The sequence below is a fragment of the Globicephala melas genome, chromosome 10, assembly GCF_963455315.2.
Source record: "Globicephala melas chromosome 10, mGloMel1.2, whole genome shotgun sequence".
Classification (NCBI taxonomy): domain Eukaryota; kingdom Metazoa; phylum Chordata; class Mammalia; order Artiodactyla; family Delphinidae; genus Globicephala; species Globicephala melas.
The window spans coordinates 61581730-61604737 of record NC_083323.1 but is presented as its reverse complement, the minus strand read 5'-3'; the positions used below and the strand labels follow the sequence as shown (position 1 = coordinate 61604737).

At 45.0% G+C, this 23008-nt stretch overlaps 2 protein-coding genes across 3 annotated transcripts in view; one reads left to right on the top strand and one right to left on the bottom strand.

The window, feature by feature from the left end:
• The first annotated feature begins 9458 nt into the window (after nucleotides 1-9458).
• Nucleotides 9459-13927, top strand: DAZAP2 (DAZ associated protein 2). 2 transcript variants are annotated; one of them, XM_030835047.2, is made up of 4 exons: nucleotides 9459-9602; nucleotides 10591-10709; nucleotides 11126-11294; nucleotides 12482-13927. In XM_030835047.2, exons 1-4 carry the CDS (start codon nucleotides 9590-9592, stop codon nucleotides 12802-12804), a joined length of 624 nt encoding a protein of 207 aa, XP_030690907.1. In that variant the 5' UTR covers nucleotides 9459-9589; the 3' UTR covers nucleotides 12805-13927. The 2 variants fall into 2 exon arrangements, with proteins under 2 accessions (XP_030690907.1, XP_030690906.1); XM_030835046.2 differs by having other exon boundaries at nucleotides 11126-11371; nucleotides 12482-12744.
• A 1009-nt stretch (nucleotides 13928-14936) lies between these two features.
• SMAGP (small cell adhesion glycoprotein) overlaps nucleotides 14937-23008 on the bottom strand; it is a 29978-nt gene continuing 21906 nt past the window's right edge. The window contains exons 4-5 of the mRNA XM_070046469.1: nucleotides 16574-16654; nucleotides 14937-15661 (exon numbers count right to left, since the gene is read on the bottom strand). Of these exons, the coding sequence (XP_069902570.1) occupies nucleotides 15483-15661; nucleotides 16574-16654 (260 nt within the window). The 3' untranslated portion in view covers nucleotides 14937-15482. The remainder of the gene's footprint in view (nucleotides 15662-16573; nucleotides 16655-23008) is intronic.

The following is a 23008-nucleotide window of genomic DNA, read 5'->3' as shown; positions in this document are numbered from 1 at the left end:
TCAACCATCATTCATTTAACTTGGCTAAAGGCCTCTGACTCCTGCTTCCACAGAAACTGTGTCCAGGAAGTGGCCAAAGGGGGTCCCCTTTCTTGCAGCAAAAGAGTAGCTTCATCAAATCTGATAGACTTAATACTTATATTAAGATCCAGGTTGCCTTCTACAGCCCAAGAAGTATTATCATTTATCTTCTTATTTGACCTTCACATCAAGTCTGTGAGATAGGAATAATTTTCAAGATGAGAAAACTGAGGCTCAGAGAGGTTGAGTGACGTATCTAAAGCCAAACAGCTGGTGAGCAGACCAGGACTGGAACCTACATTTTCTTCCATATTCCATGTTCCTTATACTCTGTCTTCCTAAATCCTCTGGATGATAAAACTCACCACTCCCAAGATAGAGGCATTTCACATTGTTTTCCAAGAACCATTAATTTTATTGTTTTCTCTTTTTATTATTTATTTATTCATTTTAAAATATTTATTTATTTTGGCTGTGTTGGGTTTTCATTGCTGCACGTGGGCTTTCTCTAGTTGCGGCGAGCCTGGGCTACTCTTCATTGCAGTGTGCGGCTTCTTACTGTGGTGGCTTCTCTTGTTGCGGAGCACAGGCTCTAGGCGCACAGGCTTCAGTAGCTGCGGCATGCGGGCTCAGTAGTTGTGGCACATGGGCTTAGTTGCTCGGCAGCATGTGGGATCTTCCTGGACCAGGGCTTGAACCCATGTCCCTTGCATTGGCAGGTGGCTTCTCTTGCACTGCACCCCCAGGGAAGCCCCTGTTTTCTCTTTTTAATACCTTTATTATTTCTGTGAACTACAGAAGCAATATAGGCTTGAAGGCATCAAATAAAACAAAGTTCTATAGAATAGAGAATAACAAATGGACAGTTTGCCACGATTGCCAACCTCCTTCGCCACAGGAGCCAGGAGGAGATATTATAATTCAGTCAGATCCACAGATCTGCGTTCAGATTTGATCATGGTCACTGACTAGCTGTGTAATTTGCGGCAAGATAGCCTCTTTAGGTTGTAGTTTCTCATTTGTAAAATGGGGATAATGCTTACTTCTAGAGTTTTTTGTGTTAAATGAGATAATGTATATGAAACCCAAGTGTCAGCATTTTCCTCCATTTTAAAGGTCCCCTCCTTCTAGCACAGTTGGCCCTCCAGTATCCATGGGTTCTGCATCAGAGGATTCATCCAATCAAGGATTGAAAATATTTGGAAAATAAATTCCAGAAAGTCCCCAAAAGCAAAAGTTGAATTTGCCTCAAACCAGCAACTATCTGCATAGTATTTACATTGTATTTACAACAATTTACATAGCATTTACATGGTGTTAGGTGTTATAAGTAATCTAGAGATCATTTCAAGTTACACATGAGAAAGTGCATAGGTTTTAGGCAAATACTATTTTACCATTTATGCAAATACCATCTTATGTAAGGGACCTGAGCATCCTCGGATTTTTGTATCTGTGAAGGGGAGGGGGTCCTGGAACCAATCCCCCGTGGACATGGAAGAAAGACTGTACGTTTGGGGAAGTGGAATGGAAGGTAAGGCTTGCCGCATGCCTGTCCCCCAAGTCTTTCGCTTGACCCTCTGTTTCATTCTGTTTTCGGCCACTCATTTGGCTGCCAGTCACCTGGTATGGTCCCTCTGCATGAAATGCAGCTGTAGTCACAGTGGGGCACAGCTGTGAATTCTCCCCAACATGACTACACAAGGTGGTTCTTTACTGAAGAGTTAGGGAAAAACTAAAGAGAATTCCAAAGAATAGAGGAGAGCATTACATTTTTTATTTTAACTTTCCCTATAATCCAAGTGAAAACCAGCTGAGAAGTTCAGCTTCATTAGTTGTGGCATGCAGGCTCAGTAGTTGTGGCTCACGGGCTCTAGAGTGCAGGCTCAGTAGTTGCGGCACATGGGCTTAGTTGCTCCGTGGCACGTAGGATCTTCCCGGACCAGGGCTAGAACCTGTGTCCACTACATTGGCAGGCGGATTCTTAACCACTGCGCCACCAGGGAAGCCCAAGGAGCATGGAGTCTTAACCACTGCACCACCAGGGAAGTCCCAACTTCCCTGGTGCAGAAGCACTAAATGATTCTGATGCAGGTGGTTTGGGATTTCACACGGAGAAAAATTGCTCAAAACCCGAAAAGAAGAGACGCTGCCCCAGGATTTACTAGGCTGCTGTAGCCACAGTGGAGTGAGGCCTTTACATTATCAGGCAGAGCAGTGTTAGTGCCTCTCCTACAAAGGCTCTCCAGCAATAAGAAAGGAGGATCCGGGCTTCCCTGGTGGCGCAGTGGTTGAGAGTCCACTGGCCGATGCAGGGGACACGGGCTCGTGCCCTGGTCCGGGAGGATCCCACATGCCGCAGAGCGGCTGGGCCTGTGAGCCACGGCCACTGAGCCTGCGCGTCCGGAGCCTGTGCTCCGCAACGGGAGAGGCCACAACAGTGAGAGGCCCGCGTACCACGAAAAAAAAAAAAAAGAAAAGAAAAGAAAGAAGGATCCATTTCTGAGTCATATATCTTGTAATCCTTGTTCCCTTAGTTACATAAAGACCAGCCAAAGTTTTGAAAAGGCTGCTTCAGAGCCTGACTGGATTCTTCCACAAACCTCCACACTCCCTCTTTGGGCTGGGGAATAGGAGGTCGTTTTGTTCTCTAGTTACACAATTGAAGAGCCCAATACATAGTAGGTGTTCAATAAAGGTACATTAAAAAGTTCTAATCAGCCTAATTAACTGGGACTAGGAGACCCTGCAGGAGGAGGCATGTCATTCTCTGAGTCCTCAGAGGACAGTTTATCCATCTCTACTGTAGCACTTACCGAGTTCTGCTGTAATTTTCTTTTCAGCATCCCTCTTGCCCAAACTCACTAAAAGAGTTCATTAGCCATCATCCTTGGCTATTCTCTCTCCTTCATCCCAACATTATTTTAAAAAACACCTTTATTAAGGCATAACTGACATACAATAAACTACACGTTTAAAGTGTACTATTCGATAAATGTTGACACTTGTACACACCCGTAAAACCATAACTACAGTCAAGATAGTGAACACATCCATGACCCCCAAAAGCTTCCCAAAGTCCATCTCTTCCCTCCTGTTCCTCCCCATCTCTTTACACAGGCAACCACGGCTCTGCTTTTTATCACTATGGTTTGTATTTTCCAAAATTTTATATAAATGGAATCCCTTAGTGTGCACTCTTCTTTTGTCTGGTTTCTTTCCCTCAGCATAACTGAGATTATCTATGTTGTTGTGTGGACCCGCAGTTCATTGCTTTTTATTGTATAGCAACACCACAATGTGTTTATCCATTGACCTGTGGATGGACATTTGTGTTGTTTCCAGTTTTTGGCTGTTACAAATAAAGCTGTAATAAATATCCATGGGTAAGCCTTTGTATGCCCATATTCTTTCATTTCTCTTGGGTTAATAGGAGTGGAAGGACTAGATCACATGGTATATATCTTTTTTTTTTTTTTTTTTTTTTGCAGTACGCGGGCCTCTCACTGTCGTGGCCTCTCCTGTTGCAGAGCACAGGCTCCGGACGCGCAGGCTCAGCGGCCATGGCTCACGGCCCCAGCCGCTCCGCGGCATGTGGGATCTTCCCGGACCGGGGCACGAACGCATGTCCCCTGCATCGGCAGGCGGACTCCCAACCACTGCGCCACCAGGGAAGCCCGGTATATATAACTTTTAAAGTCCTGTCATACTGTTTACAAAGTGGTTGTACCATTTTACATTCTTATCAGCAGTGCCTGAGAATTCTAGTAGTTCCATACAGTCTCCAACACTTGAAGCAGTCAGTCTTTTTAATGCTAACCATTTTAATAGGTGTGCCCACATTGTTTTAATGTTTTGAATTGGTAAGCATTCACATGGTTCAAAAATTTAAAAAAAATTTTTTAAGGTGTATAGTGAAAAGTCACTCCCACCTCTGTCTCCCCACCCTACCCAGTAACCACTTTTGTAGCTATCTTGTGTAATCTTCCAGAATTTCTTTACTCAAATACTAATGAATATAGTTTTCCTGCTCTTTTACACAAAAGGCATCATGCTAAGCACATGGTTCTGAACCTTGCCTTGTTTTCATTTATGAAATATTTTGGAGAGCTTCCTCGTTCTTTGTTACAGCCATGCAGTGTTTAATTATATGGATATACTAAGATTTATTTTATCAGTTCCCTATTGATGGATATATAGGTTATTTCTAATCTTTTGCTATTACAAACAATGCTGCAGTAAACAGCCTTATATACACAGTATTTCTCATGAATGCAAATATAACTGTAGGAATCATTCTTAGAAGTGGGGATGGTAATTTGTAATTTTGATAGACATTTGCCAAATCGGCCCTATAGGAGTTGTACTCCCACCATCAATAAATTAGAGCGTCCGCTTATCCACAGCCTCACAATTGAGGTTAGTAAATGTTTGGATTTTTGCCAATCTGATAATGGTATCTGTGTGGGTTTAATTTGCCTTCTTATTAAGAGTGAGGCTGAACATCTTTTCATATGTTTAGAAGCCATTTGCATTTCCTTTTCTGTGAACTGTCTGTAAATGTCATTTGCTACTTTTTTTTTAATATAAATTTGGTTAAATTTTTTCCCCAGTTTTATGGAGATATAATTGACATATATCACTATATAAGTTTAAGTGTACAACAAAATGATTTGACTTACGTACATCATGAAATGATGACCACAGTAGGTTTAGTTAGCGGATATCCGTCATCTCATGCTGAAACAAAATTTTAAAAAATAGAAAACATGTTTTTCCTTGTGATGAGAACTCAGGATTTACTGTCTTAAGAACTTTCATTTATAATGTACAGCAGTGTTAATGCTCTGTATCATGTTACATTCCCTAGTACTTATTTATTTATTTATTTATTTATTTTTTTGCGGTACGTGGGCCTCTCACTGCTATGGTCTCTCCTGTTGTGGAGCACAGACTCCGGACGCGCAGGCCCAGCGGCCATGGCTCACGGGCCCAGCCGCTCAGCGGCATGTGGGATCTTCCCGGACCGGGGCACGAACCCGTGTCCCCTGCATCGGCAGGCGGACTCTCAACCACTGCACCACCAGGGAAGCCCCCTAGTACTTATTTATAACTGGAAGTCTGTACCTTTTGACTACCTTCATCTAACTCCCCCTCCTCCCAGCTACTTTTTCTAATGGTTGGCCATATACTTATTGATCTCTAGGAGCTATTAATATTTAGGGGAATTAGCCCTTTGTGATGTAAACTGCAAAATTTTTTTCCAATTTGTCATTTTTCTTTTGACTTTATGGAGTTTTCATCCCTGACATTAATCCTGTTAATTAACCCTGGACATTAATCCCAATATTAGTCCAGCTGTTTTGCCTCCTAAATATTTCTGGAATCCCCCCACTTCTTTCTACCCAAATGCCACTTTCCTAGGCCAGTCTGCCATCATCAGTCGCCTAAATTACTGCATTGTATCCTAACTGTGTCTCCCAGGCACACCTCAACTCTTCCCCTTTCTAATCTATTTTACATTTGGTAGCCAGAAAGATATTTCTAAAATAAAAACATAATCATAAAAAAACCCATAATCATGTCACTTTTCTGCTGAAAACTCCTGGTGGCTAACTGGTGCCTGTAGGACAGACTCCATTATCTTAAGATAGAATCCTCCATGGGCGCCAAGGCCCCCTGCATGGAAAGGCACCTGTTTACCTCTTCAGCTTCGTCTCTGACCAGTCCTCACCTCCCATTCCATGTACCGGCCATACTGAACTGTTGTCACATCCTCCCTCTCCATAAGCCCTCCCACTTGTAGGCCTTTGCATACAGTGTTCCCTATTTGGGGACCCCTCTTCACTTGCTTAAATTCCACCCACCCTTCAGATTTCATCTCAGACATCACTGCCAGCATGACACCTTTAGATTAGATACCTCACCCAGGTGTTCTCATAACACCCCATACTGTCCTTATGGCAGCATTAATCACGCTATATTTTGATTATCTGTTTACTTTTCTGTCTCATCCATTAGGTAGACTAAGTTCCATGAGGATAGGGACTAAGTGTGCTTCTTCACTGTTGTTTCCCTAGTGTCTATTACAGGGTCTGGCACATAACAGGTGCTTGATAAACAGTTGTTAAATTAACTCAAGAAAGGATGTTTGATGACTTAATGACATCTTCATCTCATTGGGGGACCAAGGAGAATGAAGAAAACATAAAGGCTTTTGACGCCTGTTCAAGAAAGTAGCCAGATGCCCCTTAATCCCACCTGCCAGAGAAAACAGTGGCTTGTAGCCCCTTCTTTTCTGTTGTTAATCTCATTTGGCTCCACCCTGGCTTTCAGGAGACCCTGGTCCCAGCGTGTTAAGCAAAATACCTAACATCCTGTAGAGGAGGCACTGACCAATCTGAGGGCAGCTTGTCTTAGCTGGAGCTAGGTCCTGCAGGCTTCCTGGGTGTCAAGAGTTAACCCTTTAGGGACTTCCCTGGTGGCCCAGTGGTTAAGAATCCGCCTTCCAATGCAGGGGACGCGCGTTCGATATCTTGTTGGGGAACTAAGATTCCACATGCCGTGGGGCAACTAAGCCCGTGCACTCTAGAGCCCTCGTGCCACAACTAGAGAGCCTGCGCGCTGCAGCTACTGAGCCCGTGCACTCTTGAGCCCTCGTGCCACAACTAGAGAGAAGCCTAGGTGCAGCAACAAAAGATCCCGTATGCTGCAAGGAAGATCCCGACACAGCTAAATTAACTAATTAAAAAACAATTAAAAAAAAAGAGTTAACCCTTTAATTACCGGACCATGGAAAGGTCTGGGGAGGAGGGGTTTCAGTGGAGGGCTGGAGCAGAGGAGGGTATTTGGGGAGAGGGCTTGGGCCAATGGCTGTTTACCATCCAGTAGAAGTATTTGTACTTTTATCTAGGGCCTGATCAGAATTTACAACCTGATTATCAGCTTGGCCTACTTCCCGTCTGCCTTCTCAGGCTCCTCTTTGCTTTTTTCCTTCCCTAAAACAGAGTTTAGATTTAGAGCCTGAGGTGAAACGAGGGTCATGTGAATTTTCTGGCAGATGATGAAACTGAGACCTTTGGGAGGCAGCAGATTAAAAACAATGTAAATAGATTAAACAATGTAAACATTAGAAACAAGGCTTGTAAAATCAAGCAAAGCTGTGTTTGAACACCTGGCTCTGCAGCTGTATAACTTAGTTCAGCTACTTAACCTCTCTGAAATACAGTCCGCTTGCCTGCACTTTTCCTTGGTCTGCTATGGACACGAGGTGGATAATATCTGCAAGGATAGTGGTGCAGTATCTGATTTCTACATGACAAGGAATAAGTGGGAGCTGAGGAGACGAGGACCAAAGTAAGTTAGTTGGTGACACAGTGAGGTCTGGAACTCGCATCCCTCTCCTACACTCTCACTGATGTGGGCTGCTATAGTCATCACAATTTCAGGGTCCCTAACTGAGGGCCCAGTAAGAGAAAAAAGGTAAGTTTCCTTTCTCAGGTTCACTCCTTTATTTTCTGAGGCCCAGAGCACAGGTTAGGATGGGTATAGGTTAATGACCTCTCCAGTTTCAGGCTTTAGGGTGGAATCAGTTTAGGATCTGACTTGTAAAAGTTAGGTTACAAGGAAGAAGATTTGACTGGTCTGACCTCCAAGGATGTTCATTCAAGTTAACCAACTACTGCTTGCAAATTTCACACTAAGAAAAATGCAAGGCCCTGAGGGTAAAAGTCCACTAAAAAAAAAACCCAATGTTTTTCAAACTGTGAGTCCTGACTTGTTACTAGGATGTGAAACCACAACCAGAATTGAAAAAAGGAAATAGGAGAAAATAGAAAATATGACAGTGCATTGTACACAGAAGGAGGTATCAGATCATAAAATTTTCAGTTACGTATATTTATAAATGCGTGTGTACTGGGTCATGATTTAAAGTGTATTACTGTCAATTTGGGTCCCAAAAGTTTGCAAGCCCCTTTACCAGAAGGTTAGATTCAGGAGAGCAAGAGCTTTGTTTTGTTTTAGAACAGTGCCTGGCATTTGTAAGTGTTCTCTGAAGAACTGTTGAATGAGTGAATATCCAACACTGTGCCTGCCTTCAAGATTAGAGTCAGAAATACAGGAAAAGGTAAATATCATAGGCTTTAACATACTAATATTAATCTGAACTAAATAAACAATATGAATCTACTGAAAGGGAAGGAACCTAAAAGAACTCCAAATACAAATAGTCTTGGAAATTGGGCTTTTAGAGTATTTTAGCCATGATAGTCAGAGTGAAGTGATAAGAACAAAACAAAACTGACTTGGGAACCTGGGAACCAGGATACAAGACCTGACTTTGTAACCTGCTCACTGTGTGACTTAGGGCAAATCTCTTTAATCAATTCTCTCATTTGAAAAACAGGAATGATCAAACAAGCCCCGTCTGACACACAGGGCTGCTGTGAAGACCTGTGATGACCCCATAAAATCGTGCATTTTAAGGGTGCTCTGCAAACTGTAATAGGATACTGGAGAGAAAAACAAGGGATTGCTGAATTGAAGTGAGTACAGCTCTTTTCAGTGGTTTAAGTCATTCATCAGCAAGTATTTATCAGGCTTCTAATGTTTACTGAGGACTTTTCTTTCCAAAGCTTTCCCTTTTCAGATGCTTTTCTAATATTCTTCCTACAGTACAGAATGTAAACTCCATGAGGAAATAGTGTTGGGCTGTCTTGTTCAGCTCCATCTCTGCACTTGCACATAGCAAGCACTCAGCAGATATCTTAAAATGGAGAACAGAAGGAAAAACTTAATTGCTGCCTTAAAGGATGGCACCTTTGCCCTTAAGAACAATTAAGTTAGAAGAGAAGTGATAACACGGAGAAAATACACGTAAGATGCCGTACTGGTGCCTGTAACAGGTACCAAAGGAAGGGCCGGGCCACAGGCACTGCTTGGCTACCACGAGTATGCCAGTTTAAATGCTAGCTGCTGCGGGAGGGACACAACACAGCATACCCTTCTTTATGGTGAGAAAGCGACACAAATAAATACCGACTGTCCGCAGGACAGGCAGCGAAGATTCGAGTGAGGGGAACGCGTGATCGATAAATCAAGGGTTGGGGAGGGGAGCGTATCTCAGGCAGTTAGAGACGTTTGTAGAAATCTATGCCCCTTCGTGGAAAGACTGTCAAGGTGAGATGACCTTGAGGTGCTGTGCGTAGGTGGGAAAAGGTTCCGGAGAACAGTTTAATGGTACTGCCTCCGAGCGCCCAAGAGAGAGAAGTTCCTGTTTCGAGACAATACCTGTTATTTGGTTTTCTTCCAGTCGAGAGACAAGGGTAGGGGTTGGAGGACAAGACCCAGTGGGCGGGGCCAACACGAGCGGGCGGGATCACGTGGGCCCTCCCTCCAGCTATTGGAGGCCGGGCGAAGGGGCGGGGTTTCCGGTGGCAGCGGCATTCGGGCGTCGGGTGACGCTAGGCGGACAAATCGTCACGTGACACGGAAGTGACTACGAACAGGAAGAGGACGAAAAAAATAACCGTCCGCGACGCCGAGCCGAACCGGACCCGCAGCCACCATGAACAGCAAAGGCAAGGACAGGGGGCGGCTGAGGCCGCCGGGGGAAGTAATGCTGGCCCGGAGCGAGCGGGCCCGGAGCCCAGGGTCACTGGACGCCAGGCCTGGGGAGAGCTGCGCCGCGCTCCTGGGCCAGCTTCAGTGCCCGGGGCTGCGCCGGACGCCTTTGTCATTCTCGAACTACGGTTGCTTGCTCCCTCCTGGCCCGTTCCCCCTTAAACTCTGTGGCGCAGTTTGGAGCCGCGGGCTCGGGTTGGGGGGGCAGTGGGGGGGGGAGAAGGCTTGTCGAGATGGGCATCTGCAGGAGCAAATGGGGAGCTAGAGGTGAGATTTGGGTGGGCCAATGGAGAGCTGGCAGAGGCGGGGCGCCGCGCTCCGGAACCACAGGCAGGCCCCCGGGCTTAACTAGTGAAGTGCCGGCGCTGGTGAGCGGGCCAGGCGGGCCCGACGGGTCTCTTTCCCCTTACCCTCGCTGGCGGCCAGAACGTCTCCTGGTTCCTGTGTCAGGACATTCCCCTCAACCCCCTCTCCGATCTCAAGGTTCACTTCCACCACTCACTTTATTTGGAAGTCGACCTTGAGTAGGAACCTGTGAGGTCGATGGGCACAACCACTGTTACTCATGAGGTCTTGGTCAGTTACAGCCAGACCTTTGGAGACCACCCAGAGTAGAGAGACAGGACACACTCTTGAAACATCAGCAAGAAGGGGTTCCCAGAGCTGCCCTGCATTCTGGAAGGATCTTGGGCCCAGCTAGACTTTCCCCTGACACCAGTCTTCTCCTGGAAAGAGCTTTTCCTGTCCAGTTAGAATCTAGCATCTTCAGTTATAAGGGTGCAAAGAGGATGCTTATTTTCTTGGCTCCAGGGATCAGGCCCTTCAGGGCAGTCGGTCTGTTTGCAAATCTCTTTCTGCTCGTTCCGGCTAGGCTACCCAGCATGCCTTGCCGTATTTTGGTGACTCTGTATTCTAGGCAACATGCATTGTTTTCTTGTCTTCCAGGTCAATATCCAACGCAGCCAACCTACCCGGTGCAGCCTCCTGGGAATCCTGTGTACCCTCAGACCTTGCATCTTCCTCAGGCTCCACCCTATACTGATGCTCCACCTGCCTACTCAGAGGTGCTTCCAGTTTATTAGACTTTATTAATGGAATACTCTTGGATCACGTTTTCAGTCTTTAGCTAAGTCTGACTCCACACATTTATTTACTCTTCCACAAACAGGAAAGAATGCTCACATGAATAATCTAAAACATTGTATAGTTCAGCAATTTCTGTTGGGGTTGAGAATGCATTATCTGATTATTTTATGTTGTTTGGCACAGGCTGAGGTTAAGAAGATGAGTTTGCGTTCCTTGAGCCTAACATTAGCTATAGCAGGAAGTGATCCAGGAGAATATTTAGTGGCAGTGGAAAGGCAACTTGTGTAACTCAGAGTGTAATCTGCACAAGGAGAATTAAGAATTGACTCATTAAAGAGATCTGAAATACAAATGTCATAAAGTAACTAGTTGCCTTCTCTTCTGCCTCTTTTAGCTCTATCGTCCGAGCTTTGTGCACCCGGGGGCTGCCACAGTCCCCACCATGTCAGCTGCATTTCCTGGCGCCTCACTGTATCTTCCCATGGCCCAGTCTGTGGCTGTTGGACCTTTAGGTTCCACAATCCCCATGGCTTATTATCCAGTTGGTCCCATCTATCCACCTGGTTCAGCAGTGCTGGTGGAAGGAGGGTATGATGCAGGTGCCAGATTTGGAGCTGGTGCTACTGCTGGAAACATTCCTGTGAGTATGACTTTGTCACAAAAAACTCAACCCTTGGGCTTCCCTGGTGGCGCAGTGGTTGAGGGTCCGCCTGCTGATGCAGGGGACGCGGGTTCGTGCCCTGGTCCGGGAAGATCCCACATGCTGCGGAGCGGCTGGGCCCGTGAGCCATGACCGCTGAGCCTGCATGTCCGGAGCCTGTGCTCCACAATGGGAGAGGCCACAGCAGTGAGAGGTCCGCGTACCACAAAAAAACAAACAAAAAAAAACCTCAACCCTTGCGTATTTTAACTTTCTGAAATGACTACATAGTTATCCTTTCATCATCCCTGGGTAATAGTTGCTGGTATTGGTGCAAGCACTGACGTCCAGTAGTCAGGCAGAAAGCACTGGAGGGGGCAGAACTGTGGCAAGTCAGTAGCATCTGGCACATTCACTGGTGTCTGAGTTAATCAGATTCCTTTGTTTTCCTGTCCTAGGAGTCCTGCCTGCTGCTTTTCCAGTTCACTTTTGGTACTGGTCTAGTAACAACTGCTCATTCATTCCATAAGCATTTACTTAATATTTGCCATCTGTATGGCATTGTATTAGGAACCATGATGATTAAGGAAGTAGAATGCACAATCCCCATTAGATTACATTTAGAAAGATACTAGGGCTTTTAGTTATGTCTCCTGCTTATGCTAGGACCATCTACTCAATAACCACAGGCTAGGGATGAGGTGAGAATGCTGTCATCAGGTAGAGCTTTCAGATTATCCAGGGCCATTTGAAAACTGTTGGACCCTGTGACATAAGGCCCTGGACCTAGTACCCGCTCCCTGTATTTTAGAATGTGAGTAGGAGTGATTTTTTGCCCTGAAAATGCCTATAGGTCTGGACTACCCACACTCAGAAGGTATCCATAGGCTTTATCTTAGACCTGAAACCCTTTAAGTGAGTGGGTTTCCTGTTTATATCTTTGGGCTCACAGAGACTAGAGACCTGCTGTACCTGAATTGGTGGCATACTAGCTCTTTGAGATGCCATGGGTTAGCACACTGCCGTCTTTCTGACTGGTCCTCTTTCACCTTTGTCCACTTCCCTTCCACAGCTGCCCTGTGTCTAATCAACCTTGTCTTTTCCTTTCAGCCTCCTCCCCCTGGATGCCCTCCCAATGCTGCTCAGCTTGCAGTCATGCAGGGAGCCAATGTCCTTGTAACTCAGCGGAAGGGAAACTTCTTCATGGGTGGCTCAGATGGTGGCTACACCATCTGGTGAAGAACCAAGGCCACCTCTGTGCCGGGAAAGACATCACATACCTTCAGCACTTCTCACAATGTAACTGCTTTAGTCATATTAACCTGAAGTTGCAGTTTAGACACATGTTGTTGGGGTGTCTTTCTGGTGCCCAAACTTTCAGGCACTTTTCAAACGTAATAAGGAACCACGTAATGGTAGCAGTACCACCCTAAAGCATTTTGAGGTAGGGGAGGTATCCATTCATAAAATGAATGTGGGTAAAGCAGCCCTAAGGATCTTCCTTTAATTCCTCCGGAGTAATACTGTACCATACTGGTCTTTGCTTTTAGTAATAAAACATCAAATTAGGTTTGGAGGGAACTTTGATCTTCCTAAGAATTAAAGTTGCCAAATTATTCTGATTGGTCTTTAATCTCCTTTAAGTCTTTGATTTATATTACTTGTTATAAATGAACTGCATTAGTTATCTGCCTTTTCCTTTCCGTCCTTTGCTCCACGTCCTACCCTCAACCCTCGTCTTCCATTCCTTCCCACCGATCTCCATTGAATCAATGGTGCAGGACAGAAAGCCAGTCAGACTAATTTCCTTCTCTCCTTGCACTTCTCCCCACCTGTCATCTTTTAACTAGTCTTTCACAAAGGATCCTCTGAAACCCCCGTGCCCCAAGCACAGACCCCATTACTTCTGCTTTTGCGTCTCCTCAAGCAAAAGTGGAGGGTGCCTTTTGGACCCTCCTCGTAGGCTGTCTCTTCATACATGAACCAAATTTGCAAACCCAAATTTGCTTTGGTGCCAGAAAAACTGAGCTTTCTTTTAACAAAGGATGCAAACTGTTTTGTAAACAGCAGTTTGTTTATAATTTGAGGGGCAAGGAGGAGGATGCATTTAAAAGCCTGATGACTCTACAGCCAAATTAAGGGGAGTTTTCAGATCAAAAATTGGTTACCATTTCTCGTCAGTGTCTGATGCAGCCACTCATGGCTCCCAAGAATTCCTGAGCTGGGTTAATGGGGTCATATCGTGAATGCCTCACTACTAAATGACTTGAGTCCAGTGAAATCTCATTAGGGTTAAGAATATTTCAGGGATCCTTAATATTTTGATTTTTGTTCTCTAAAATTGGATTTTATTTTATTTTATCTTATAATTTCAGTTCATCTAAATTTTGTGTTCTGTACATGTGATGTTTGACTGTACCATTGACTGTTATGGAAGTTCAGCGTTGTATGTCTCTCTCTACACTGTGGTGCACTTAACTTGTGGATTTTTTATACTAAAAATGTAGAATAAAGACTATTTTGAAGATTTGAATAAAGTGATGAAGTTGCATTACACCTCACTTCAAGGATTCTTTACTCAGCTTGTTTTTAGATCTCTTCTGTATATATCTTCTTTTATATCCCACCTAGAATTCAGATCAGTGCTGCTGTCATTCTGGTTTTTTAAATGAAGCCTTTCAACTAAATGCAGGAATACAAGGCTAAGATTTGACCATTTTCATGAGTTCCATTCTAGATGTTTAGATGTTTAACTTTTCTTCATTTTACTTCCTAAGCTCTTTCAGATTCTTATGAGCCTATTATGCCAGAGGAATTCCGAACATAAACTTAGAAATAAGGGAACAGTTGATTCTAACTGGCCCTTAAGTTTGACTTGAGGAAGATGTTTTTTAGTATTTAACAGTTTGTGTAAGTTCAGGATGACCTTCAGTTTTTCCAAAATCCTGTTGAAGAAATACTGAAAACTCCTGGAACCTAGGTTGCCAAGATTGATCCCTCAACTCTTGGTCTCACCTTGGGTGGACTTGAGCTTGAACAATGGAGGCAATATATTTAAGACCTCGAAAGAGATACAGCTTAATTCCAAAGTAAACAATACCTGAAGAGCTAGTGATTTCTACCAAAACATTGTACCTTTTAAACATACCTCATTTTGAGACGAAGTTAGCTCCAAGAAGCCTCTCTGGGCTTGATATAAAGGGCACTGGTGGGAAAAGTGGTAGGTAGGTTGTTCCTGGTTCCCTCTGTGTGTACGCAGAATGGGTCTGGGAAATTCTGGCCCTTGCCAGGATGGAGGCTAAACAACTAATCCCCCAGGGTATGTTTCTAATGACACTTCTAGGACAAACTTCCCAGGACCATCTTTGTTTCAAGACCCTGAGATTGTTCTGGGAACTTCTGAAACTTCCCTGGGGCCCCCTTTGCTTGGGAGAGAACACAGGCAAAGGAGTTAAGTGAGCAAAAGAAACTGTCAAAGTTTAAGCAAAGGTAAAGTGTAAAGGTAGTTATTTCTTGCACATGAGAATCTGATTTCTGTATCAATGAAAGATTTTAATTCCGAGAAAAATAGCATAAGTCTGGCTTGCTGGGAATATGGAAAGGAAGGGCTCAGATTAAGGGATGTGGCACGTTCATCACGAGAGAGGTCTCCACAGTCTCCTGCCCTCCTGGCCTGGCCTTGCACTGTAGTGTCCGGCCTCTGGGAAGAACTTCTATGGGACACTATTTCCACTTGGGCTGTCACTAGGTGACCAGGTATGGGACAGAGGAGCATCCAGTGACCCCCAACTCTCCTCCTTCCCTTCGACCTGTGGAAAAAGTGAAGATGACTGGGCACATACTCCAGTGTTGCCTGGTACAGCTCAACCTCGGTGGTCAGCCAGAAGCACCGGCTGTATGACAGAGGCCTGGCTAGAGACGTCACGAGCAGCTTTCTTCGTGTCCCTGGTCCCTGGCGTCGGTGATGTTAGCACTTGTGCCTGTGTCCCAGAAGGAGCTCAGTTCTGCCCATATCAATCGATGCTTCTCACCGGTTTCAGATAAAACTTCCACCTAATAAACTGTATGTTAGCACTGAAGCCTGGATAAGCTCCTTGGGGTCTGGGAACCATTAGATGAAATATTCCTCCTTCTCCCTGCCCTTGGCTGAGTTGCTCTCCATCTGGAGGACGGCGCCGGGCTCGCCTTCTGCAGGTTCGTAGGTGACGTAGCTGCCTTTGTTCTTGTACAGGTAAAAGAAGATCAAGATCACGACTGAGATCAGGGTGAGGAAGACCACTGTGATAACAACTTGGAAAGGAGAGGGAAAATGCAGAGATGTTTCAGGATTGAGGACGTCTCAGTAACTCACAAGGTCCCCTGCATTAGACGATTCCCTCACTCCTGGTGAGGGTCCTCCTGCTGAAGTTAACTAGCGTCCACTTCCAAATCCATATTCTCCCACCAAGCCCGACTTCCTTGGTACATGACATCTGGAGTCTCTTTGTGCTTAGGGACACAAGGCTTTTGGTTTCTGACAAAACTGAATTCCCTCTCAACTAGTTCCTGATGATTATGATAGAAACAGGAAGGAGGGAAACAGGAAATCGCTTATCCCAACAGGAAGGGTTTTAAAATTCATAGCCTCGGGCTTCCCTGGTGGCGCAGTGGTTGAGAGTCCGCCTGCCGATGCAGGGGACGCGGGTTCGTGCCCTGGTTCGGGAGGATCCCACATGCCGCAGAGCGGCTGGGCCCGTGAGCCATGGCCGCTGAGCCTGCACGTCCGGAGCCTGTGCTCCGCAACGGGAGAGGCCACAACAGTGAGCGGCCCGTGTACCGCAAAAAAAAAAAAATTCATAGCCTCCTGTAGGGGTTTCTGATCCCTCCCATCCTCTTTCTCACCCACTCAACAAGCTGCACACATCCTTATCCCTACCCCCATACTCAACTGTAGTGCCCATATGCACTGCAGCTGTTTGTGGCCACCTCCCAACCGGTCATTTACTGGCAGTACCTCTACACGAAGCCTCTGAGAGTCTTTTATAACCTTGTGTGTGTGTGTGTGTAATATAACTTGCATGCCAAAACGAGCCCATTAATGGATTTGGTCTCTAATCTGTGGTGCTTTCCCATGTAGGGAAAATCCTGGTCTATCACATTGTCTCTGGAGCAACAGAGCCCCTGAGCTCAGAAGGTCCCTTGATTTGGCTCAGAGCCTGTTACCTGCAATGAGTGCTGTGCTGGCTTCAGCTTCTGGGGACAGGGCCTCAGTGGCCTGTAGGATTGGGGTGGCCATCAGTTCTTCTGGAAAATTTAGCAAAGTGGAAAAGGAAATGGGGTGAATTCTTTTGTTCTAAAACACATGTTTGTCCTTCAATTTCACTACCCCACCTTCTTCCCTATTCAGACTTTTGTCATTTAACTCCTATAGGACATCTGTATAGAAAAACCGGGAGAATAGAGGAGAAAACAAACCACCACCAAAGACGATAAACACTTTGATGGATTTCTCTCTAACATAGTGGTTAAAGTATGGGCTCTAGAGCTGACTGACGAGGTTCCAATCTGAGCTCTTTTACTAGCTGTGTGATCTTCAGAAAATTACCTAACCCCTCTGTGCATCAGCATCCTCATCTGGAAAACAGAGATAATAGTACCTACTTTATAGGGTTGTTGCGACATGTATTAAGTAATTCAATAAGGGTAAGCTATTATTAGGAATACATTTTTGCATAAATGAGATCAAATGATAAATGTATATACATGTATATATCAATATATTTATATTATATGCCACATGCATTTCTTCACTGTTTTTACAAACTCTTTGTAAACATTATTTTTTAATAATGAAATAACGCTCCTTCCCTTATGAAACCCTTTTCTACGCTTCCAGAGTAAGCCCTGCAATTTGAAAGGTTCTGAAATAAGGCCTCTCCTACCCTAAAATATATCCCATATCTCGTTCTGCTACTGGTCTATCTGTCCTTCAGAGCCTGAAAGTCCCACTCCTAAAGTCACTACCCAGACTCCTAAGTGTTTCCAAAAGAAGTCAGGAAGCCTTCCATTCTCTCCTAGTTAGCATTTTAGTGTAGGGGTTTGAAAAGGTTAGTTACTGCAGGACAGAGGTATCCTGGGGAAAGCAGTCTGACTGACCCTAAAATCACCCACAGGAGGCATCTCAGTATTCATTCAATAAATAACAATAGCAGCACTCATTAACTCTCTACTCTCTGCCAGGTGTGTTCCAGGCACAGTGGGGGCAAGCAGAACAGACATGGTCTACCTTCCCCGAGCTCAGCCTCCACCACAGCAAGTTCACAGTTAAGAACTGTGATACGTATGGCAAAGGCAACATCTGGGAGCTTAGGAGGGCATGTGGCAGAGGGGCCTGAGCTAGTCTTCCAGCACGAACAGCCTCCCCAGGAAGCAGGATTTGAGCTGGGGGCCGAAGCAGGGGTAGGAGTTTACAGAGTGAAAGGGGCGGGAGGTGGGGCACATTCTAGGCAGAGGGAAGAGCCTGGATCAAAGCTCCGAGATGAGAGGACCCAAAGGCCAGTGTGGCTGGAGCACAGGGCATGAGCCTGATTCCTGTCTCTCGCCTGACACCTTCAGGATGCCATCCAGGACAAGGGAAATTCAGTCACTAGCGGTGGTCTGGTGAGCCTGGGAGCAGTGCCAAGAGGGGTCAGCGGTGTTGAAAGACCTTCTCACACAGGCCAGGGGAGGCCTGTTGAACCGTCCTGGTCTTGCCACAGGAAAAGCAGATGTGGGCTGCCTGGATCACCACCCCGCTCCCAGGGCCAGGCCAAACCCTTCTCCACTCTTTCTTTAGGAGCAGTGATACAGTCAGCTACTTTGTGGCTTCGGGCAAATGGTTACATCTCCCGATTCATCCATCCATTCTCATCTGTAACCAGTAGGAACTATATTAACCAACTCTGCAGGGCTATTGCAAAGGCTAAATGAGAAAACGCACAGGCAAGCATCATTAAAAGGGAAAGCCGCTCTAGGTTTGAATCCTGCCCCAGCATAGTCCTAGGTAACCTTGAGGAAGTTACCAAACCTCTCCGAGCCTCAGTTTCTCTCCCATGCGTAAAACAGGAGTGTGGTAGGCAGCTTCTAAGATGAATCCCAATGGTTCCCACCTCCTGGTGTTTACATCCTTGTGTAAGCCCCTCTCCCCGTGTGTCGGCTGGACCCAGTGACTAGGTTCTAACAAACAGAATACAGCCAAAGGGATGGGCTGTCACTTCTGAGATTATACTGTGACTTCCATCAAAGACAAGGCCTGAAGTTTATCCACCTGATCACTGCTTCAGACTGCTGCCCCTCACCACGCATGCTTTCCTCCCCCAAATGTCCTGGGGCTGCACACCGTCTTCCCACCATTGATCTAGAGTTCTACACAGCTGCTCTCAGTTTTGTCTTTCTTAAACATTTGAGAACTTACGATACACAAAGCACCGAGAAGAATAATGTATGTACAGAAGCTTCAATAGAAAGATGAGTAAGATTCAGTTCAATCGATCAACAAGAATTTAGTTTGCACCTACCACGTGCCAGGGGCACTGTCATAGATGCTGGGCAAGCAGCAGTGATGAGGCTCACCAAGGACCCAACCATGGAGCTGAATTTTAGTGAGGCTTCAGAGAACAGATATGTATGAGTCCTCGGAAAGGGAATCCAGGAGGGTAGATGATTCCTAGTTGGGAAATTCTGCAAATAATCCCAATTATAACAGCTGCCATTGGCTAAGTCCCTGCTTTGTGCTGGGCATTTCGTATACATAATTATTAATCCTTAGAATTCCAATCACTTCACAGCAGGTGTTCTTATTTGCCCATGTGGACCCTGAGGCCCGGGAAGAGTTAAGTGATATCCCTCGTATTACACATGAAGGAACAGTGGATGCAGCCAAGATCTGAATCCAGGACTAGCCCCTCCAAAGCCCAAGGTATTTATACTAAGCCTTCCTACCACTGTCCTTTTCTTTTTTTTCCAATAGGGAAAACGAGGAAAAGGTAACAAAAGATAACTATGAGGCAGCACAACGAGCTTTCCAAAAGTGCGAGGTTTTAAAAGATACGGACAGTTGCGGAAGAAACACCAGAGGAGCACAATCAAATACAGACCGTTGCATTACAAAGAGCTCTCCTTTAATGTGAACTTGCTCACAGGCGACTGGGCAGCAGGGAATGATATCAGTCACGTTGGTTCATATGCAACCTCAAGCTTTCTACAACTCAAGAGTACATTTCATCAATAAGGACCTTAAGAAACATAAAATGCACTAGAAGTACCTTCCTTGGACGCAGTTATCAGTTGGTTTCCACTTATACTAAGCCATCTGGTGATGCAGTAAGTACAAATGAAGGAGGTACCAAAAAAAATTACTTCTATACAAAAACATTAGAAGAAGGCAGAGCCATGGAAGAAATTTACCTCTATATGAAATCTACCTCTATGAGAAAACACTAGAAGAAGGCAGATCCTACATCAGCTTTTTATTTTTAATGAAAATAATCTCTGTTGAAAGTTAAGTCTCTCTGGAACCAACTTCTAAAAGGAGGAAGCACACTCCCAGGGCACAGGGGGTCTAGGACAGACAGGGATTCAAGGTTCAATGTTGGTGGAGATTTAACTGCCAGTATTTTAATTCAGACTGTTGTATTTTTAGGGTTCTCATTACAAAGTTTCATAAGTTTTGAGTGTTCTGTCCCAATTCTGTCTTTCCTGTAAGACCATTTCCAGTAATGTGATTTCAGAATGTGAATCTTTTCGAAAATGCACATAAAGGTTAAAGGCAGAAACTTAGAAGAATAGTGTCAGGAAGCTCTGTACAGCTCAAGGTGGCAAACACATTGGAAGGACAATTTAAAAAGTGTTATATTTGGAGCAAAAACAAGGAAATGGGCCAGGCTTGCTGCCTGAGCCCGAAGCTAAGAGGTAGGAGGTAACAGAGAAACTAGAACTCTCCCAGCCCGTTTTGCCTCTGTCTCCTATCAAAGAGAATGATTTCTGCACTGAAGGAGAGCAGGAGCCTTGGTGATGTGGGGAAGTGAGCTCAAGAGAAGGGACACAACCCAGAAAGCACCAAGCTAATCTAAAAGGGATCCAGGCAAGTGACAGCCAAGGGCACCGAAAGAACATGTCAATGGGATCGCTCTTGGTGATACAGGAGCTTCTGAGAAAGACAGAGGGGTCAGGAGCCTGAAGGGCCACAGAAAGAGGTGGATTCTGTAAACAACTGGTGAAATTGATACAGTTCCTCAGCAAAATTCTAGAACGAGTTATAAGGAACTGCTTTGGGGGTCCTGAACTTGAAACCACAAGCATTAAGAGTTAATGTGAGACCGCTAGGAGCAAGCTGGGTCAGACAAGTCACACGGCCTTTTTTTTTTTTTTTTTTTCACACAGCCTTTTTAGACTGAGGTTCCAGTTTCACAGACAGAGAAATTAAAAGGCTAATTCAACAAGTATTTACAGAGTGCGTACTTTGTGCCAGGGTCCGTTCAAGGTCCTGGGCATAGATTAGTGAACACAACAAGCAAAAACTCATGCCTTCACAGTTCCTTAAACTACACAGAATTATCATAGGATCCAGGAATTTTACTTCTGAGCATCTATCCAAAAGAAATGAAAGCAGGAACTCAAAACAGATATTTGTACACCAATATTCACAGCAGCATTATTCACAATAACTAAAAAGTGAAACAACTCAAATGTCCATCAACAGATGAACAGATAGACAAAATATGGTATATATATATACACACACAATGGAATATTATTCAGTCTTAAAAAGGAAGGACGTTCTGACACGTGCTACTATGTGGATGAACTTTGAAGACATCATGCTAACTGAAATAAGTCAGTCACAAAAGGACAAATATCGTAGGATTCCACTTGTCTGAGGTACCTAGAATAGTCAAATTCATAGAGACAGACAGTGGTTATCAAGAGCTGGGAAGAGGGGAGAATGAGGAGTCATTGTTTAATGGCTACCAAGTTTCAGTTTGGGATGATGAGAAAGTTCTAGAGAGGGATGATGGTGATGGTTGCACAACAATGTGAATGTACACAATGCCACTGAACTGTATCCTTTAAAATGGTAAATTTTAGGATTGGTTCAAGATGGTGGAATAGAAGGATGTGTGCTCACTCCCTCTTGTGAGAGCACCGGAATCACAAGTAACTGCTGAACAATCATCGACAGGAAGACACTGGAACACACCAAAAAAGATACCCCACATCCAAAGACAAAGGAGAAGTCGCAGTGAGATGGTAGGAGGGGCTCAATCACAATAAAATCAAATCCCATAACCGCTGGGTGGATGACTCACAAACTGGAGAACACATACCACAGAAGTCCACCCACTGGAGTGAAGGTTCTGAGCCCCACATCAGGCTTCCTAACCTGGGGGTCCGGCAACGGGAGGAGGAATTCCCAGAGAATAGGACTTTGAAGGCCAGCAGGATTTGATTGCAGGACTTTGACAGGACTGGGGAAAACAGAGACTCCATTCCTGCGGGGCACACACAAAGTAGTGTGCGCACCAGGACCCAGGGGGAAGGAGCAGTGACCCCATAGAAGACTGAACCAGACTTAGCTGCTAGTGTTGGAGGGTCTCCTGCAGAGGTGGGGGGTGGCTGTGGCTCACTGAGGGGACAAGGACACTGGCAGCAGAAGTTCTGGGAAGTACTCCTTGGCATGAGCCATCCCAGAGTCTGCCATTAACCCCACCAAAGAGCCTGCAGCCTCCAGTGGTGGGTCACCTCAGGCCAAACTACCAACAGGGAGGGAACCCAGCCCCACCCATCAGCAGACAAGCAGATTAAAGTTTTACTGAGCTCTGCCCATCAGAGCAATACCCAGCTCTACCCACCACCAGTACCTCCCATCAGGAAGCTTGCACAAGCCTCTTAGATACCCTCATCCACCAGAGGGCAGACAGCAGAAGCAAGAAGAACTACAGTCCTGCAGCCTGTGGAACAAAAACCACATTCACAGAAAGATAGACAAAATGAAAAGGCATAGGACTATGCACCAGATGAAGGAACAAGATAAAACCCCAGAAAAACAACTGAATGAAGTGGAGATAGGCAACCTTCCAGATAAAGAATTCAGAATCATGATAGTGAAGATGATCCATGATCCAGGACCTTGGAAAAAGAATGGAGGCAAAGATCTAGAAGATGCAAGAAATGTTTAACACAGACCTAGAAGAATTAAAGAACAAACAAACAAAGATGAAAAATACAATAACTGAAATGAAAAATACACTAGAGGAATCAATAGCAGAATAACTGAGGGAGAAGAACGGATAAGTGATGTGGAAGACAGAATGGTGGAATTCACTGCCATGGAACAGATTAAAGAAAAAAGAATGAAAAGAAATGAAGACAGCCTAAGAGACCTCTGGGACAGTATTAAACGCACCAACATTCTTATTATAGGGGTCCCAGAAGGAGAAGATGGAGAGAAAGGACCCGAGAAAATATCTGAAGAGATTATAGTCGAAAACTTCCCTAACATGGGAAAGGAAATAGCCAACCAAGTCCAGGAGGCACAGAGAGTCCCAGGCAGGATAAACCCAAGGAGAAACATGCCAAGACACATTTTTTTTTTTTTTTTTTTTTTTGCGGTACGCGGGC

Coding starts and splice junctions, on each gene's coding strand:
- DAZAP2 (XM_030835047.2), top strand. Junction 10,710..11,125: donor CTCCACCTGCCTACTCAGAG/GTGCTTCCAGTT, acceptor TGCCTCTTTTAG/CTCTATCGTCCGAGCTTTGT. Junction 11,295..12,481: donor TGGTCCCATCTATCCACCTG/GTTCAGCAGTGC, acceptor TTTTCCTTTCAG/CCTCCTCCCCCTGGATGCCC.